The sequence below is a fragment of the Mandrillus leucophaeus genome, unplaced genomic scaffold (genome assembly GCF_000951045.1).
Source record: "Mandrillus leucophaeus isolate KB7577 unplaced genomic scaffold, Mleu.le_1.0 Scaffold639, whole genome shotgun sequence".
NCBI classification, from domain to species: Eukaryota; Metazoa; Chordata; class Mammalia; order Primates; family Cercopithecidae; genus Mandrillus; species Mandrillus leucophaeus.
This window is the reverse complement of record NW_012106908.1, coordinates 994,850-1,015,085: the sequence shown is the minus strand read 5'-3', so window position 1 is coordinate 1,015,085 and position 20,236 is coordinate 994,850. Positions and strand designations below refer to the sequence as shown.

Here is a 20,236-nt window from a genome sequence, read left to right as displayed (position 1 = left end):
ATAAGGTCCCCAGCATGTCCTGTGGTTGGCTCTCATCCAAAATTGTCTCTGGTTTCTATAGAGAAGGAGACTTTTCTAAAGATAAAGAGCCCTCTTAAAATGGGCAGATGATGTTTCTGGGAGGCATATTCACTGTATTATGCTCCACCCTTTACTTGATGTTTTGCATCAAATGTAGTCTACATCAGGCAGGCGCCTGCCCACCACCACCATGAAGGCTAGAGACCAACTGCCCTCTGTGCACAGTCTTCCTGGGTGTTGATTAGGTCCCATTCAAGCTGCTCCCACCACTGAGCAAGGTTGCTCCCTCCCCAGAAAGCCAGAAAGGAGTGCATCTCCAGGAAGGGGTGGGCAGTGGACAGGCCACCCCCAGCCAGAACTCTGTTTCCATTCCTGCGATCTCAGGGCCTCCCACTTGTTTTGAACGTACTGCTCTGCCTCCACTAAAGCCATCAATAAAGAACTCGGGGTGTGTTTGTTTTCCATAGAACTGGCCTCACAGGCAGACACATCATTTTAACCAACTTTCTTGGAAAGATTCCTACAAAACCAGAATCATTTGAAAGTTGAACTTATTGTTTATAATGAACATTCCTAGATGTCATTCAGATTCACATCTTTGTAAACTGTCCTTTGCTGTGGACACATATTAAAATAATATAATTGTAATATGCTCTTATCAAGATATAAGAGAATTATTTTCTCTTGGCACCCACGGGTCACCAAAGGGACTAGAGTGGCATGGCTCAAAAGATACTGCATCAAGGTCTGGGAGACCCGAATGCAGAGTCCACGCTGCTGGTCACCACTGGGTGACCCTGGGCGCGTCACTTTCTCTGTCTCTACTTCCCGTCTGCAAAATGCAGGTGACAGGCTCTGCCCTGTTCTCTTACCCAATTAAAGTCTAATGTGATGGCAGGCAGGAGAGATGAAACTGAGGGGCCACACAAGTTCGATGTCTTGTGTGGATACTGGTTCTCTTTCCCTCCAAGGCCTGACCACACTGTCCCAACCTGTCGCTCTGTTGGTTTTACATTCCCCAGGCAGCACTAGGAAGGCTTCCTCACCACTCCCAACTTTAAAATGCATCCAGCTGGGTCTTGACTGGAATGAAAGGTTATTTTTAAATGTCCTTTTGGTTGAAGGGTTCCAAGTTTTAGTCGATCTCTTTTAGACACCAGGTTTCATGGAGGCAGAAGGAAAGCGTATCAAGGTATAGCAGCCAGTCTTGGAAACGCCAAAATCAGGAGACCTCATTTGCAAACTGAAAATGCAGTCCTGACCCTGCACCTTCCAGGCAGCACAAGCGGCTGCGATGCTCACGGAGTGAATGGCTTACGTTCTGCCTGCTTCTGGTGTAAGGTTATGACAACAGTACTGAGACTGAGCTGCATGTCTGAATAAACGAGGGCACGTCACACCAGCTCAAGGGAGCACCGTCCAGGTTGCTCCAGGGCCATTATTTTAAAAGAAAGTAAATGAAGAGACACTAAGATCTTCAGAGAAAAGCAGAAGGAATGTAAAAGTTCAGTGCTTTTGTAAAAGCTGTTGTGCTTTCACGGCCAAGCCCAACTTACCTTTCCCTTTAAGGGAGTGCCTACTACTCTTAGCTCCGGGGCTGCAACAGCTGTAGAGCTGGACACACAGCAGGAGGAATCCAAGTTCCTTACCTGCTGCCCACAGGATGCTCACCACACTCTTCAGTGGTTGGTGAGCTGGGATCATGGGTCTCGACTGCACAGCAGCCCACTGTGGAAATGGCTCTTCCAACATTTTCTACACCTCCATTTCCGGAGTTTTCTAAAGTCACTGCTATCAGAATGCACAAGTGGCTTTGGTAACTACTCTGTGCACGTGTCACCTGAGCATTCTCTTGTCAGTCAAGAGGGCTCTTTCTAGATTCATAAGTCACCTGATAGAGGCAGAGGTCATCTGAAGACCCAAGTGGAGGGTGTTTAGAACCTAGTGTCCACCACTTCCGCACAGCCACACACCCAGCCTGCTGCTAAGCGGACCAGGCTGGCTTGAGAATCCCCTCATCCTGCTGCTGGGCCACGGGGCTGACTCACAGCCAGCTCGGCTCTCTGGTCTCCTAGTGCAGCCAGTAGGGAAGTGCTACCAACTGTCCTGAGAGCCATCTGGGGCTCTGGAGAAAGGGCAGGGCCAGCAGCAGACTACCCCGAATCACAAACAGGGCTGGCCACACTTTCCACTTCCTGTCTGCCAAGAGCCCTGTGTACTCAACCAAAGCCCCCACTTACCCTGCGGGGGCTCCTCTAAAAGTGCCTTGGTGCTCCAGATCCCCAGCCTTCCCTTCTGTCCGCATCCCAAACAAGACTCCCCGGCTCAGAGAGGCGTCTCAGTGAGGGAAAGGGAAGGAAAGCAGGAGGACTCATGTGTTCACCTTGGGGCCCGGGGCACCTGTGTGCAGACCCCATCTCACTCCCTCCTCGGGTTGTTTGTTCATTAATCCAAATTCAGCAGGGAGAAACTCTAACTGTGTCCATGGGAGAAGGTTTCTAGAAGGAGTAGTCCTCTTAGGTGGTTCTCAAAGGGGTAAGGGGGCACCAAAGCCTCCCCCCTGCCTAAGGCATATAGTTATGTGTGGGGCCAGGGATTCAAAACATCTTGCCACACACCGGCAATCTCCCAGGGCAGGATGCCAACAGCACCCACAGGCCCGCTGGCCCCACTGAGCAGCTCTGTGAGAGAGGAGAGGTTTATGGCTGCAGTTCCTTCCCTAGGAGAAACCGAGAAAGGCAGGAGGCAGAGCCGGGTGGAACACCTCTGTCATGAGGGACACGGCTTGTCAGCTGAGCTGCTTTCTCCCACCGATTGCCTGCAATTTCTTCTCAATTGTCCAGACCCTTAAAAGAATCCCACCCTAGGTCCCAAGCCCTGGGCAGCCCCTATACCTGGAATCCCTGGGTCACCATTCCTAGGGGAGAAGGTGATTCGAGAGTCGGAGAGCCCCAGGGGCAGAGCATCACGGATGGGCTCCAGGGGCCTGAGACCAGCTCCTGCAGCTTCCCCTTCTCCCTCCCTGCCCCAGGGTCACCCAAGCCCCAGCTTGGGTTTGACCGGACAGTCATGTCTGATAACTACCAGCACAGCAAAGATGGTGCATCATTCAACAGGGTCCCAGCTCTGCTGTGGGGTTTGATTAAAACACTAAATTCTGTGTACACATTTAGTAGAACAAACATTTATTAAGCACCTACTTAGTGCCAGGCATTGTGCTAGGCACCCTCACTGTGTGCTGTTCCCACACAACAATCATCTGCTCAGAAATTAAAACCAAGAAAAGGAACACTGTCGCAACCATACAAACTGGGGGGCAGGGGCAGTATTGTGGCTGCAGGCGACTCCCGGGTCAGAAAAGGCACCCACCAGAAGCTTGTTTTCCATCTCTCAGTAAGTTTCCACTAAACAGTTGTTTTAAATAAAGCCTCTCGATGTTGATGGAGAGGAATGTTGTTCTCTCTGTGCCCCCCGGGGCTGGTGCCTGATGGACATTCAAATACTCTGAATGCTCTTTGATAAAAGGAGCCTGATGGCCTGGTGTAAAGAATATCAATATTTGGATTAGAAAATGCATTTTTTCAGTTCATATGGTTGCAACAGCCCTTATGAAAGATATAAACATCCCTGCCCTGACTGCGTAAATGTTGAAGGTAGACCTAGTTCTGGATTCCTGAGTCAGAATCTTCCAGTTGTCCACAACCTCACAAGGCCAGAGAAGCGAGAGGAGATTTCTATTCTGGAAAGGAGTGGACGGCACAACTGGTTTGGAAACACGACAAACTGCGCCTGCATTTACAGAAGCAATGCACACAAAAGAACGTCCTAGAGCTATCTGGTCTCGCACACACGCTTGGGACTCACAGGCGGGGCCTGGGCCTCGGCCAGCCCTAGTTATCGGTGCCCAGCTTGGAGAGGCCTCGGCGGAAGTCATGCAGGTCGTCAATCTTCCCATCCAGCACCTCCAGGAAGCTCTTCAACTCCACCTTCAGGTGGCGCTGTCGGTATTTGCTCTCCTCGATGTCTGTCTTTAAGGAACGCACTTTGTCTTCCAGGTTTTGATTGTCTCTCTCCGCCGCCTGGCAAAGCAAAAGGGAGAAGGGTCTGGAAAATTGAGTGATGAGAGTCGTCCTTCAAAACCTGCTACAGCTGAACCAACCATTCTCCATCCAACCTGAGGGCCTGGGCAAGGGTCTAAGCTCCCTAGAGACATGCTACCCCAGCACACAAGCCTGTGACCAAGACATCAGAAGGGAAGCGGCAGGCACTTCAGTGACCTCCTCCTTTCCTACCTGTTCTCCCACTGAGGGACCGACACCCGGCCCGAAAACCCAAGACCCAACAAAGCAGGCAGAACGCAGAGTCCTGCCTGAGGGAGACCTCACACAGGGCCCAGTAGGGAAAGTCTGAAATCCCCGTCTGAGTGGCTAGCAGAGACCACATTTCAGTTCCATCCTGAGAGACAGAAGAGATGGGAGAGTGGCTCATTCCCCTGGTCCCACAGAGAGGCGTGGCCTCCTCAGTCCCAGGCCAGCCTCTGGCCCTCGGTGAGGAAGGACTGGCCATGCCATTGACTCTGGGACAGCCAGTCTGTGCACCTTCTGATGCTGTTACCATGGAGCTGGTCTGTGGCGCTGGGCCCCACAAGCCTATAGAGACACATCTAGGTGAATCACATGCAGGTTCCCAAAGACAGGACAGCTGTGAGTCCTTAAATGAGCCATAAGCCTTGCATTCTTCATATCAGATAAGAGCTTTATGTTGAGGGCATAAACAGAGACTTTTCTGAACATGTGCACAGGAACCAGTTACCGATCCCAGGGTCGTGTAACTATATGAAGCGCCGTGTGTATATCAGAGGGCCTGCAGGGAGGAGGCCCTCTGAGGGGGAGGAGGCCCTGAAAATCCTCATTTTAGTGATCAGAAATCTGAGCCTAGGGAGGAAGGCCTGCCCAAGGTCAGTGCCCAAGGTCACTGGCAGGGGAGTGGCAGAGGTGGCCCCACACCCTGACCCTGGGCTCTCAGGCCACCACCCCCGCTCCTCACTCCCACCAGGGTTCTGCAAGGAAACAGTCGTCTACACTGTGGTGATGTACAGGAACCTTCACAGAACTGGAAAAACCAAAAGACAAATGCTGCCGAGTCTGCCCCAAGGGCAGGTGTGGATGCGGTACCATCTGGCCTGCAGTTACCGCCAGCTTTTTGTGAATAGAAAATCTCTCCTTCAGCATTCTCAGTGTGAAAGTGATGGGAAGCAGGAAAATGAGTACCATGACATTTGTGCCTTCTCGTCTGAGCCAGGATGGCTGTGCCCCCCACCCACGTACCTCTAGCTTCTCAGAGACATATTCGCACTCTGACATGAGCTGAGGTATGATTTCACTTTGTTTTCGGAGATCTTTCAGCTCCTACATGAAAAAAATTTGAGATAGAACATGAAAGCAAGTCAGATAAAATATATTCTTGAAAATCACCAACGTGTGCACACTCGTGGAAGCCGCTTCGGGAACCTGTTCTGTTTGCATAGACAGTGATAGTGACCACGTGAATACTTCAACTCAGGGAATTCCATGGGCGAAGTGTGTCACACGCCTTGTCATGTGAAGTCTGTACACAGCACAACAAGGCAGATGTTTTTCCGATTTCTGTTTTATAAGTGGAGAAAGTGAGGTCTAGAGAGTTTGGTAATGTGCGCACAGCCTCCAACATGTGCACACTTAACTGTCTGACCCCTAGAAAATAAATGACTGTAGGCCAGGCATGGTGGCGTGTGTCTATAGTCCCAGTTACACAGGAGGCTGAGGTGGGCAGATTGCTTGAGCCCAGTTCAAGACCAGCCTGGGCAACATAATGAGGCTCCATCTTAAATAAAATAAATAAATTTTAAATTTTTTTTTAAAAAAATAAGTGATTACATCATGGTTCTCTAGCGGCATTCATTTGGCAGCAAAACTCAACTCCTGAGGACAGATGACAAGCGTGTCTGAGTGTCTTGTGAAATGTTCAACTCCCTTGTGAATCTGCATGACCGGCTATAGAATAGGGATGACAGGGAGGCGGCAGAGGTCATGGGGAGGCCTTTGCTCCGGCCTGTCCGCACCCTGGTGTGGCTCCCAGCTCTCTCTCCATGCTGCTATCCAGGCAGCTGCCAGGGCCAGTCATATGCCCCAGCACACCTGCTGTGTGCCACCCCGCAAGGCCAAGAGGACACCAAGGGACCCTGCTCGGAGCACCATTACTCACTGTCTCCTTTTCTCGGAGCTCTGCCTCCAGCTCCTCGATCCTCCTCTTCAGCTGTGTGTTCTTCTCCTTCTCTCTGTTGATCTCACTGCATTGTTCTTCCAGCTCATCAATCTTCAGTACACACCATACAGGAAAGCAGGGGTGCCAGCTTACGTTAGTCATTAAGCAAGAGATCACCACAGCTACACTTCTGTTTTCTTTTAAAATAAACCCTAACCTAATCCACGTATGAGTTTTTCTTTGTGGCTATGAACAAACCCCATGCAGCTCCATCATGGGGCTGCCTGCACCGCTTGCATGGGACCTGCTTTGCACATGATGCCTTACAGAGGCATCTTATCGGCAGAGCCAAATAAGTAAAAAAAACCCGCCTTCCAGATGCTCTGGGCTTCTGGTTTCCTCTCATGGCTGTGAGGAAGTAGATTCAGATTTGCTTTAAGGATCCATCACAAGCAAGGGCCAGGTGTCCCTGGATTGATGTGCTTTTCCCCAGAATGATTGTTACACCACTGTAATCATGTCCTGCATTATTGTTTCATCTCAATGGTTTAAGCCAGCAGGGTAGAAAACCAAGCAACTCATGGTACAGTGGCTGCCAAAAAGGGAAGCAATGACATTTCGAACATTATAAATCAAGGTGACCTTCCCCTGGGGATGCACATGGAAGGGGTCTGGCCTGTGGGCCTCTTCCCTGAGGCTGAACGGCAAATCCCCAGATTGCATCTTTCCGTCCTTCCCAAGGCTGACCCCTCAAAACGGTTACCTGTGTGGAACAGGGGTGCAAGGGCCTGGCACTCTCACACTGCCATTGGATGCTGGGGGCCAAAATGTGTGTGCAGAGTGGATAGCAGGCGTGGACCCCCCATGCAACACAAAAGCACTGTAGTGATGAAGTCCCCCCGAACAGGCAGCAGTAGTCCTTGATATGAAGGGCACCCAGGACACTTCCCAGAGGCAGCCTGCACCAAGCCTTGGGGTCTGAACTCCCAGCCCCTGCTGCCGCTGGAGACCACACCAACTTCCGCCTCCAACCCTGGGAGGCAAGCTGGTGACATGTCCCACCCAGGGAGGTCGACACTCCTCCAAGGGAGCGAGTTGTGTGTGATGATCTTCCTCCACTCCCCCCGCACTGCTGCTGGCTATCAGACTGAGACCAAAGTGAGAAACTCAGCTTTTCTTGAAAATGCAAGAAAGGGCAATCGATCCCTCTGGCAGGCAGATCTGCCAGGCCTGGGGTGGGAACGTGCAAAGTCAGCAATTGGCCTGGTGCCCAACCGTCAGCACTTTCAGCACCAAGATGAAAAAATGACACGAGACACTTTTATGTGGCATTAGCATGAAAGTAAGACAGTGTGATCAAGGGCTGGGATGCAGGGGCCCTCCAGCTTGGGCAGGGCAGGGCATAAAAGGGGTCAAGGGGAAGTGAACACCAATCTAAATGGGACCTGTCCCCCTAAAACCCTGCACTGATGGAGCATACTCCAAAGCCTATGTGTTTATAGCAGAAGGATTAATCACCATCAAAACAAGGTTAGCAGAGAAACCTCAAGACCTCAATGGGGGATCTCTGGCCACCCCAAAAGCACCATATGAACTGGAGTGTGACTAATGACAGGGAAGGTTACAGGTGCATTTTCAAACAAATAAAAATGCCAGGATCGGAGAGTAGAGGGCGTACGACAGGTCAGCACCTGTCCACCCTCCTCATGCCTCAAGCACCACAATCCTTTTCCCAACTCCAAATTTACATGTTTAGAAATAATAATGTGAATGGAAGCAGGACTTCCAAGCAGGCGCAGCTCACCATCTCCCAAGTCTGTTTCTCACCTACCCTCTGGGTCCCCTTCCTCCATGGAGGGTCAGTGAACCACAGAAATGCTGAGGGAGGGAACTCTGGGAGGGACAAGGCTGACACCTCCAGTTTATCTTCTCCTCAGTAAGGGGAATTATAAAACTTGGTTCAGAAAAGGTAACGAGTCTGGCCAGGCGCAGTGGTTCAAGCCTGTAATCCCAGCACTTTGAGAGGCTGAGGCGGGTGGATCACCTGAGGCCAGGAGTTTGAGACCAGCCTGGTCAACATGGTGAAACCCTGTCTCTACTAAAAATACAAAAATTAGCCAGGCATGGTGGCAGGCGCCTGTAATCCCCACCTACTTGGGAGGCTGAGGCAGGAGAATTGCTTGAACCTGGGAGACAGGAGGCTGTAGTGAGCTGAGATCACACCACTGCACTCCAGCCTGCACGACAGAGCGAGACTCCATCTCAAAAAAAAAAAAAAAGAAAAGAAAGAAAATAAAAACAGAAAAGGTCAATTATGTATGTGATTAAATTCCTACTAAGAAAGGCAGGGAAGGGGAGGGATGTTCCTGTGGGAGGGGCAGCAAGTCTTCCTCCAGCCATGGGGCTAAGGGCAAAGTTGGGGGTGGAGAAAAAGGGTTGTGGGTGCCCTCATCTCCTGCTGCCCACGCCAGCTAGCCTTGGGGCTCACTGTGCCCACCGCACCTACCTTGTTGCGGAGCCGGTCGTTCTCGTCGCGGCAGATGGAGAACTGCCTCTTCCACTGCTCCACACTGGCTGCCGACTCCTGCAGTGCTGTGGTCAGCCGGGCATTGCTCTCCCGCAGGGTCTGCAGCTCGATCTCCCATTTCTTCACGTTGGCAGCGCTGCAGGATGGGGACGGGCAGTGACGACAGGGTGGGTGCTGTCCCGTCTGGCTGCGCCTCCGCCCACCTGGGGAAGGCGACTCCGCCACCCCTCAGCACACCCTTGGGAGGCCCACGCCCTTTCCCCACAGTGAGCTGGCAGGTGGGTGTGGCTGCCCTGTTCCAGGTCCAGGAGGAACTGGCTCCTCTCTCTGGTGTGGACATGTCATCCTGTGGTCTATTTTCTTAAATCACCTTAGAAGAGAACACAATTCTGGGGCCAGGCGCAGTGGCTCACACCTGTAATCCCAGCACTTTGGGAGGCTGAGGCGGGCGGATCATGAGGTCAAGAGATCGAGACCATCCTGGTCAACATGGTGAAAACCCACCTCTACTAAAAATACAAAAAAATTAGCTGGGCATGGTGGCGGGCACCTGTAGTCCCAGCTACTTGGGAGGCTGAGGCAGGGGGATCACTCAAGCCCAGGAGTTCAAGGCTGCAGTAAGCTATGATCACACCACTGCACTACAGCTGGGGTGACAGAGACTCTGCCTCAAAAAAATTAAAAAACCAAACAAATAAACAAATAAATAAATAAACAAATCTAGCTCTCACAATTGCCTGATGAGTAAGAAAAGAGACCGACTGTGGTTCTGCCCTTTGAAGTACCTGACAAAGAGCCACAGTCCAAAGGGAGGTGGTTGGATCTAAGGGTCACATGTGCTTTCTGGAATTCCTAGGTCAGATCACAGCTGGGCGAGCTGAGTGGGAGAGGTGGGTGCCAACCCTGTGGCAGCTCTAGCTGGGGAAGGGGACAGGCTGCCTCTGGTAGACTCCCGAAGAGACTGTGAGTGCAGCCTTGAGTGGAACACGGGCCCTCTGAGGTGATAGAAAGTTTACTAGCTATGTGACCTTGGGCAAGGAGTCACTTTGTCACCTGGAATTCAGTTTCCTCAACTGTAAAATGGGGGGAATTTCAAAATGACAGCTTCTCTTATGGACTGAATGCTTGAGACCTCCCTAAATTCATATGTTGAAACCCTACCTCTAATGTGATGGTCTTAGAAGATGGGGGTGGGGAGGTGGGGCGGCTGGGGGGCTGGTGGGGCAAAGTTGAGAGGTAATTAGGATTAGGTGAGGGCATGAGGATGGAGTCCTTATGAATGGGATCCAGGTCTTTACAAGAGTCCTCAGAGAGCTCACCTCCTCTCCCCACCTGTGAAGACACAGGGAGAAGACTGTGGTCTATGAACTAGAAAGTAGGCCCTCACCAGACACCAGATCTGCCAGTGCCTTAATCTTGGACTTTCTAGTCCCTAGAACTGTGAGAAATAAAGATTTGTTGTTTAAGCCACCCAGTTCATGGTATTTTGTTATAGCAGCCTGAGCAAAGACTGCTTCTAAGATGATACAGCATTTTTTTTTTTTTTTTTTTTTGAGACAGAGTCTTGCTCTGTCAACCAGGCTGGAGTGCAGTGGCATGATCTTGGCTCACTGCAACCTCCGCCTCCCGGGTTCAAGTAATTCTCCTGTCTCAGCCTCCTGAGTAGCTGGGCTTACAGGCATGTACCACCGTGCCCAGTTAATTTTTGTATTTTTAGTAGAGATGGGGTTTCACCATGTGGCTCAGGCTGGTCTCGAACTCCTGACCTCAAGTGATCCGCCCACCTCAGCCTCCCAAAGCATTGGGATTACAGGCATGTGCCACCGTGCTGGCCAGGTGAGCAGAAAGCCCTGGGTGTGCTCATGGGACCGCCCTACACCATGAAGTTCAGGCCAGCCTGTGTGAAATGCTCCACATTCTCAAGATACAAAATCATAAGCACCGCTCATACAGTAAATTAAAATCTTACTGATATCATTATGGGGATTGTGTTACATTTATAGATCAATTTAGGAGAAATTGATACTTTGAAAATATCAAGGCTTTTTGCCACTTCCCAACAGAATGTCTACTTATTAAACAATTAGTTTATAAACATTGAAATCATTTTAAAGTTTGCTTCACATAGATCTTATATATTTAAGTTTATTTCTATAGAGTTTATGGTTCTAGTTCATATTGTAAAGGATCTCTTCTTCAAATATATATTCCACATGACTTTTTTGTATATAGGCGACTAAGTTTTGTGTGATTTCATATTTTTAATAGTTTATGTTTTCATATGCATTTCTCAGACGTTCAAAATTTTTTTTTTTTTTTGAGACAAGAGTCTCACTCTGTCACCCAGGCTGGAGTGCGGTGGTGCAATATCAGCTCACTGCAACCTCTGCCACCTCCCAGGCTCAAGCAATCCTCCCAACTGAGCCTCTAGAGTAGCTGGGTCTACAGGTAAACACCACTTAGCTGGCTAGTTTTTAAAATATTTTTTCTAGAGACAGGGTTTCATCATGTTACCCAGGCTGGTCTCAAACTCTAGGCTCAAGTGATCTGCCTGCCCTGGCCTCCCAAACTGTTGGGATTATAGGCAGGAGCCACCATGCCTGGCCAAGAGTCAATCTTATAGATACATAAATGACAAATTTGGTTCCTCAAAAACAAAACAAAGCACAAGCACAGGGGTGCATCCACACACACACACACCCCCTCTCTCCACACATGTACACTCACACAATCACACACACTCTAACATACATACTCTGACACTACCACCATGCATATTCGCCCTCTCTCCACACATTTACATACACACAATCTCTCTCTCACACACACACTCTCTCTTTCCCACACACACACAAATGGATGCTGATGTGGTTGGCCAGAGCAGGGCCATAAAGCCAGCTGGCCTTCCTTTCACCAGGAGACAAGAGTGGATGCTCCAAGCAGGTCCCAGTTTTCTCTCTCAATTTCCTGAAACCCTGTCCAGCAAGAAAGGCTTCCAGGGAAGTGTTGAAGGTGGAGAAAATAGGATCTGGACTTTAAAACAGCCTTACCTCTGCGTCAAGGCAATCTTCAGCTTATCATTCTCAGACTTCAGGTGCGTGTTGGCTGGACCGGTGTGAGAGGCCTTTTCATCGTCCGTCCCATTGACACTGGATGCCTGAGTAGAAGATGGGGTTTCACGCCCAGATTCCTGGCCAAAGTGAATTATCTTCACACGTTATTGCTTGCCCGCATATCGGCAGCAAGTTAGGCATAACAAGAAACTGTTTACGAGTGTGGATGAACCAACTCATCCAACCAGAATGCAGCAAAGACTAACAAGTTTAAAAACAAAAGAAAACAAACAAACAAAAAAAGAAAACAAAACCTAACAAAGACTATCAAGACCAAAGAAAAAGGCACTGAAGAGACCATATGGAGTTCACAAAGTCTGTGTGCTTTACTGACAAGGGAACACCTGGGCCAGTGCTCAGAGCCTTTTTACTTAAGCCTTATGGAGAAACCTACCAAACTTGGAGACCTGGTCTCCCGAAATACCACAGGGCAGAAGCCACAAGGGAGGAGGGACTGTTAGAAACACGGAATGAAAAAGCACATATTAGAAATGGAGACAACTTAAATATCTTGGGGCTATGGAGAGTTAGATCAACACATTTATTAAAGAAACAAGAACCAGGTCCTGAAGTTTTCCAGCTCCCTTACTAAGTGTTGTTATGAATATGCTCAAGTGTTTTCCGTAAGTCATACCATGTAGAGGTGGAATATCATCTGGTGCTAGATAAGACCTTAGAAAGATGTTATTTAGCCTCAAATAAGCACATGGGCAAAGGAAGGAACTAGACGAGAATGGTGTATAAATCCAAGTTTCAATTTCTGAATTTCAAAAAAAAAATGCCATAAACAAAATGAATATGAAACAAAAACCTTATATATGCAGCAGCACGTAGGAAAAACAAAATGTTGGCTGGGCGCAGTGGCTCACGCCTGTAATCCCAGCACTTTGGGAGGCTGAGGCAGGCAGATCTCCTGAGGCCAGGAGTTTGACACCAGCCTGGCCAACATAGTGAAACCCCATCTCTACTAAAAATATAAAAATTGGCCAGGCATGGTGGTGTGTGCCTGTAATCACAGCTACTTGTGAGACTGAGGCAGGACTCAGGAGGCAGAGGTTTCAGTGAGCCGAGACTGTGCCACTGCACTCCAGCCTGGGCAACAAGAGGGAAACTCTGTCTCAAAATAAAAAAAAGAAAAAAAAAGTTAGTATCTTTCCTATATTGACAAGCTCTTAGAGTCCTCAACTTTTAGAGCTACATGCTGAAATATTTATTGATGAAATTAAACATCTGGGATTTGCTTTAAAATATGGGGGGGGGGAACGAGTGGGTGCATAAACAATTGGTCATCATTTCCTAATTGTTAAAGCTGAACTATGGGTACAGGAAGGTCCATTATACAATTATGCCTAGCTTTGCATATGTTCAAACTTTTTTTGTGTTTAAAAAATAAAGCTCTTGAAAATCAATACCACAAAAGATGAACACCTTAAAAAAGGGGTAGGTAATTGATATTTACAAAAGAAGAAAAGCATACAATCGATAAACATAAAAAATATTTAATCTCACTAGTAAAGGAATACAAAATTAAGGCCAGGCATGGTGGCTCACACCTGTAATCTCAGCACTTTGGGAGGCCAAGGTAGGCAGATCACTTGAGGTCAATAGTTCAGGACCAGCCTGGCCAATATGGTGAAGCTGTGTCTCTACTAAAATTACAAAAATTAGCCAGGCGTGGTGGCAGGCGCCTGTAATCCCAGCTATTGGGGAAGCTGAGGCGGGAGGATCCCTTGAACCTGGGTGGCGGCGGTTGCAGTGAGCTGAGATCACACCACTGCACTCCAGCCTAGGCGACACAGGAAGACTCTGTCTCAAAAAAGAAAGAAAGATAGAAAATAGAAGAGAGAGAAAGAGAAAGAGAGAAAGAGAGAGAGAGAGAGAGAAAGGGAGAAAGAGAGAGAAAGGGAGAAAGAGGGAGGAAGGAAGGAAGGGAGGAAGGAAGGACTTTTCATCTGTCAAATTAACAAAGCTTTACTAATGAGGGTGTGGGAAGAAAAAGCCTTATTCACTGCAGGTGGGAGTTAGAATGGTATTTTCTGCAGGCTAAGTTTGTGGTATGCATCAAAAGCTTTAAAAACATCCATACCTTTAACCCAATATCTCCATTTCAAGAAGCTATGCAGAAACCACCAAATGCACAAAGATATGCAAGAACGTTCATCACAGTGTTATTTATATTAGTGAAAAATTAGAAATGCAGATGTCCCGAATTATGGAAGGTTAACCGAATAAGCTGTGATACAAATACTAGAATGCTGTCCAGTCATTAAAACAGTTTTGAAAAGGAATAATCATGACATAAAGTTGAAAGGTATAATATAAAATGTATGCTGGAAATCTATGTTAGAAAGATACACACCAAAACACTAACAAAATATCTTCAAGTGGTGAGAAGGTAGACGATTTTTATTTCCTTCTTTATAGTATAGTATATTTTTCCTTTATACAATAAACATGTATTACATTTATAGTCACAAAACAGCCCTGCATTAAGTGTTTTTGTAATTAGGCTGTTTAAATATCCAACTATTCGGAAAACTTAAAAGTGTTCATATTCTAAGAGATTCAGGAAACCAAGTAATTGTGTGATTACTAATTTTAAAAAGCATACAAGGGCCGGGTGCAGTGGCTCACGCCTGTAATCCTAGCACTATGGGAGGCTGAGGCAGGCAGATCACCTGAGGTCAGGAGTTTGAGATCAGCCTGGCCAACATGGTGAAACTCCGTCTCTATTAAATACAAAAAAATTATCCGGGCATGGTGGCGCATGCCTGTAATCCCAGCTACTCGAGAGGCTGAGGCAGGAGAATCACTTGAACCTGGGAGGCAGAGGTTGCAGTAAGCAGAGGTTGCAGCAAGCTGAGACTGTGCCACTGCACTCCAGCCTGGGCAACAGAGTGAGTCTCTGTCTTAAAAATAAACAAACAAAAAAACAAAAAAATAGTCTTTCCTTTTTTCTTTAAATAGAGATGGGGTTTCGCCATGTTGCCCAGGCTGGTCTCATGAGCTCAGGTCCACTGGCCTCAGCTTCCCAAAGCGCTGAGATTACAGGTGTGAGCTACTGTACCCAGCATTAAAAAAATACATACAATAACCTCTATACCTGGGGAAATATCAGGAAGGGTAAATACAGCTAAAGCTTAGAAACAAAAAGTCATTCCTAAATAATGCATATACATTAAATAACATCTTATTACGTATACATGTATTTTTAAGATTTAAAATACTTAGCTTATGCCTGTAGTCCCAGCTACCTGGGAGGTCAAGGCAGGAGGGCTACTCGAGCCCAGGGGCTCGAGGCCAGACTGGGAAGCATAGCAAGACCCCGTCTCAAATAAATAAAACAAACTTTTGAGAGGGAGCAAATATTAAAACAAAATATACAGAAATTCAGATATTAAACTCAAAGATATCACTGTACTATGTGGTATTCTGAAAAAGATAGTATATTAGAAACTTTCTAGATCACGGACCATTTCAGATGCTGAATTTCATAGATCCTCAGAGATTAATCAAGTAATTAGCATACAAAATTAATGATATCACTTAGATCTTAGATTATTTAGAAAGATTCAGGAAAGTTCCTGTCTACCTGAAATTGAATTCACATGTATTTCCATAGGTCCATGTGGGTATATTTTGTATGATGAGGCCAGAACAAGGTATTGGAAAGATAACTCAAGGCAGACATAGGTTCTGCCTTTGTGAAACATCCTGAACAACCAAATCTCCTGTCCCAAGGGTCAGCCATAGCGCTAACAAACCCAGGGTCCCTCTCGGCATTCTCTTCCCTCCTCTGAGCACCGACATGTTGGGTGTACTCCCTCCTGGGGTTCAGCGATGCTGGAATTTCTCCCTTCCTGTCTTCTTTGCTGGCTCCCATTTCATAACTGGGCCTATTTCCTAGGGCTCCAGCATCTGCCCTCCTCTCTCCACTACTTCTTTGTGTACCTGAGGCTGCAGCTACTGCCCCTGTGAGGCTGATGGTCAAGTCTAGAGCATCGATCTTGACTGCTCAAGATGCCCAGGCCTTCTGGTTCTCTTCCTGCACCCTGTCCTCATTTGCGACCCCCTCCCTGGGCTTTCCTGACCCAGCCATTCTCTCCTTCACAGTCCCCTCAACAATCTTTCTGCCCTCAGTCCCTCCGTGCCTGCCTTACCATCTGCAAGCAAGCTGACCCTCTCTGGTGATATTCAGATCAACAGTCACAAAACACTTCCAGTGTCCACCAACTACCCAAGAATAATTAAACAAATAGCTAATAAATAATAAATTACCCACTAATGAAGAATTCTAGGTCTTCACAGTTTCTCCAAGCACACCCCCATGCCTCCCACAGCACGCCTCAGCTGCCACTAGGCAGACTCCCGGCTACCTTGCTAGTACATCACACTTACTCCTGCCCCTAAGTCTTCTCTCCTGAAGTCTCCCTTTCCCTGGCTTTCTACATATAACCCTGTCACTAGGTCAAGACTTCCCCCACCACCACATATACTAATCTAGACATCAGGAAAGCGGGTCTGGAGAACCTGGTGTGTTCATTTCAGGTTAAAACAGGTCCTTTTCAGTCAATCATCACACTTTCGACAGACTATTCAATTCCTGGTCAAGCCAGATCTCCTCTGTTAAGACAGAACTGTTGGAATACCATCTTACACCTGACCTCTGTTAAAACCGGAGATGAACACAAGGGCTATCTGACATCAAGTCTCTCTCTTGTGGGCACAAGGTACCCTACATAGAAACTCACCTCCCAGCACAGCCAGGAGACATGCTGTATCGCCACTGGCATTTAAACACAATGACTACAGAATGTCTCTCTGGGGCCAGGATGTGCATTAACTTGAATCTCATCAACCATTTTCTGTCAGAAATACAGTATCACAGCCTAAAAAATTCAAGAGTCTCATAAAAACATGTCACTGTGATCAGGCTAATCATTGAAAAAGCCTTCAAAATGACCTACTGTCAAAATTCCCTATTTCTGGCCAGAAGTGACAAGGAACAAAGAGTCCCCATCACCAACCCCACTGAGATTTACTTCATGGACAAATGTCTTACTTGGGAATGATCACTTGAGGTCTCGATTTTCTCCTGCGTCTTGTCTTTGGCTATCTTGGCAGCTTCTTTCACCTCCTGGAATTTCTCTGCAAACTGAACATGAAGAATAGTTATTAAGGCTTTTATTAACTTCATTCATGGCTGGTATTCAGAACCCACCTTTATTTATTTTGCATCCATTTTAGGCCCATACATTCTGTATAAATCCAGAAGAATTTTATTTGCTATTAAATGAATATAAGGATGTATGTTCCAGTAAACAGCCCTTGGCAAGGTCAGATCTGAACCAATATCTAAGCTACTGAACCTAGTTTGATGATGATGTATTAAAAACAAACTAATACAAAAATGGCAAATGAAATTTGGCTATACCACAAAAGAAATCCATGGAAAACTTCACAATCCATACTGAAAAGATCCAAAACCTTTTAATGTCATTTTTCTCTAGATGAATACTAAGTATTTACATATGAAATGTCTTGATGCTTACAGTTTAAAGTACTTCAACAACAATAAAAGAGATGAAGATATGTGATAAAATGTTAACAACTGTTAAATCTAGGTCATGTGTATATGGGTGTTCATCATACTATGCCCTCTACTTTTTATTCATATCTTAATAGTTCCATAATAAAACAATTCTTCAAGTCCTGGGACAATCATATCACTCACTAGCTTATTGTCACTGACAAGGTGGCCAATTTTAATTAGCAAATTCATTGTTCGAACAGAGAACAGCCTGTGATAGTGCTGGTATATATTACAAAGTAAGAGCTAAATATGGTTGCAGACAAAACAAAACTAGCAAGTCGCAAGGCTACCAACAATTCTGCAGGTTTTATTGAGAACTCATTTATTTCTGAGCACAGGCTATCCTCTGAGTATCTTCACAATGCCGACAACAGTGGTCTGCTTTAGGAAACTTTGCTAGGTAACACATGTAGGTGAACCCAGCACCCTAGGGTAAGCAGAAAAGGTCAGTCTTTCTGTTCTGGCCTGTGTTGCAGGCCCTGTCAATAAAGCCACAGCTGGGGAGGCTTCCTATTTAACTATTGCATTGCTGGCAGAGGAAAATCACATTACCTATTGCTTAAAACGTGAGGTCCAGCAGGGATGAACAAAGCCTCCCTCACTTTTTCTTTTTGGGGACCTCTTAAGGAAAAACATCATTATCACAAACTCCTTTGTGGCAGGGTCCACATCTTTCCTCTTTGCACCCTCCTCCCATACCTGGTAGAAAGCAGGGATGTACAAATAAGTTTGTTCAGTGAATGAACAAGTTCTAGGCTTGCACAGCCCTGCCCACTTTAGGAAAAAAAAAATCATGTAAAAGACTTGGTTCCTGTCTTCAAAGGAGCTCCAAGTCTATCTAACAAAAAGATTTTGTTTACATCCAAACAGGTGAGAATTAAAGAGAAAATTTCAGACAATAAGCTTAAAATATAATGAGGTAGGATAAGCCCTATGATATGGTTTGGCTGTGTCCCCAAGCTTTGGCAGGATTCCCATGCTGTGTGCAGTTTACGCACTTGGTGATCTGCGTCCCAGCTGCTCCAGCTGTGACTAGGAGGGGCCAAGGGACAGCTTGGGCCATGGCTTCAAAGGTGCAAGCCCAAAGCCTTGACAGCTTCCACGTGGTGTTGGGCCTGTAGGTGCACGGAAGTCAAGAATTGAGGTTTGCTAACCTCTGCCTATTTCAGAGGATGTATGGAAACGTCTGGATGTCCAGGCAGAAGTTTGATGCAGGGGCGGGACTCTCATGGAGAACCTCTGCTAGGGCAGTGCAGAAGGGAAATGTGGGGTCAAAGCCACCCCCAGAGTCCCCACTGGGGCACTGCCTAGTGGAGCTGTGATAAGAGGGCCACTGTTCTCCAGACCCCAGAATGGTAGATCAACCAACAGTTTGCACCATGCGCCTGGATAAAGCCACAAACACTCAATGCCAGCCCATGAAAGTAGCCAGGAGAGAGGCTGTACCTTGCAAAGCCACAGGGGCAGAGCTGCCCAAGACCGTGGGAGCTCACCTCTTTCATCAGCGTGACCTGGATGTGAGACATGGAGTCAAAGGAGATCATTTTGGAACTTTAAGATTTGACTGCCCTGATGGATTTTGGACTTGCATGGGGCCTGTAGCCCCTTTGTTTTGGTCAATTTCTCCCATTTGGAACAGGTGTATTTACCCAATGCCTGTACCCCCATTGTACCTAGGAAGTAACTTGTTTTTGATTTTACTGGCTCATAGGCAGAAGGGACTTGCCTTGTCTCAGATGAGACAGGACTGTGGACTTCTGAGTTAATGCTAAAATGAGTTAAGACCTTGGGGGACTGTTGGGAAGGCATGACTGGTTTTGAAATGTGACGACATGAGATTTGGGAGGGAATTGAAAGATATGGTTTGGCTCTGTGTCTCCACCCAAATCTCATCTTGAATTGTAACTCCCACAATTCCCACATGTCATGGGAAGAACCTGGTGGGAGGTACCTGAATCATCGGGACGGGTCTCTCCTGTGCTGTTCTTATGATAGTGAATAAGTCTCAGGAGATCTGATGGTTTTAAAAATGAGTTTCCCCACATAAGCTCTCTTCTCTCAACTGCTGCCATGTGAGATGTGCCTTTCACCTTCCGCCATGATTGTGAGGCCCTCCTGGCCACATGGAACTGTAAATCCAATAAGCCTCTTTCTTTTGTAAATTGCCCAGTCTTGAGTATATCTTTATCAGCAGTGTGAAAATGGACTAATATATCCTATCAGATACATTTTAAGTAAATAATCATTTTTAAAGGTGTGGTATTAGTAGATGCATGATGGAACAGAACAAATGGGTGAGAAATGGGCCTCACCTTTTATATAAAAAATTAGCTTATGACTAAGGGGGAATCAGAGATTAATGAGGAAGATTATTCAACATATAATTGGGATAACTTTAGTAAACTGAGAGAAATGAATTTAAATCCCACAACCCTGTAGCATGATAAATTACTGATGAGTTAAAGGGGCAAGAAAAATAAAATAAAACTTTAAAAAATCAGGATGCTCCTGAAGAAAAAAAATCTGGATGCAAACAGAACTGAGCATGTATCAAGCTTCTGCTTGAGAGGTGGGTGGATAATTTTCTAAACTTGGAAGAAATTTCTTAAAAACCCACAAAAGTGACAGACTTCACTACGTAACAATTTAAAGCTTTTGAATATAAAAGGAAAAAAAAAAAAAAAAACTAAACCAGAAGGGAAACAACAGCCTTGGGAAAATATCTATAGCTAGGTTAGT

General features: G+C 46.7%; 1 protein-coding gene across 1 annotated transcript in view; it reads right to left on the bottom strand.

The window, feature by feature from the left end:
• Positions 1–3,185: 3,185 nt before the first annotated feature.
• Positions 3,186–20,236, bottom strand: part of HOMER2 (homer scaffolding protein 2) — a 158,951-nt gene continuing 141,900 nt past the window's right edge. The window contains exons 4-9 of the mRNA XM_012000673.1: positions 16,967–17,059; positions 11,842–11,948; positions 8,771–8,927; positions 6,265–6,375; positions 5,349–5,429; positions 3,186–4,100 (exon numbers count right to left, since the gene is read on the bottom strand). Coding sequence (XP_011856063.1) covers positions 3,912–4,100; positions 5,349–5,429; positions 6,265–6,375; positions 8,771–8,927; positions 11,842–11,948; positions 16,967–17,059 — 738 coding nt within the window. The 3' untranslated portion in view covers positions 3,186–3,911. The remainder of the gene's footprint in view (positions 4,101–5,348; positions 5,430–6,264; positions 6,376–8,770; positions 8,928–11,841; positions 11,949–16,966; positions 17,060–20,236) is intronic.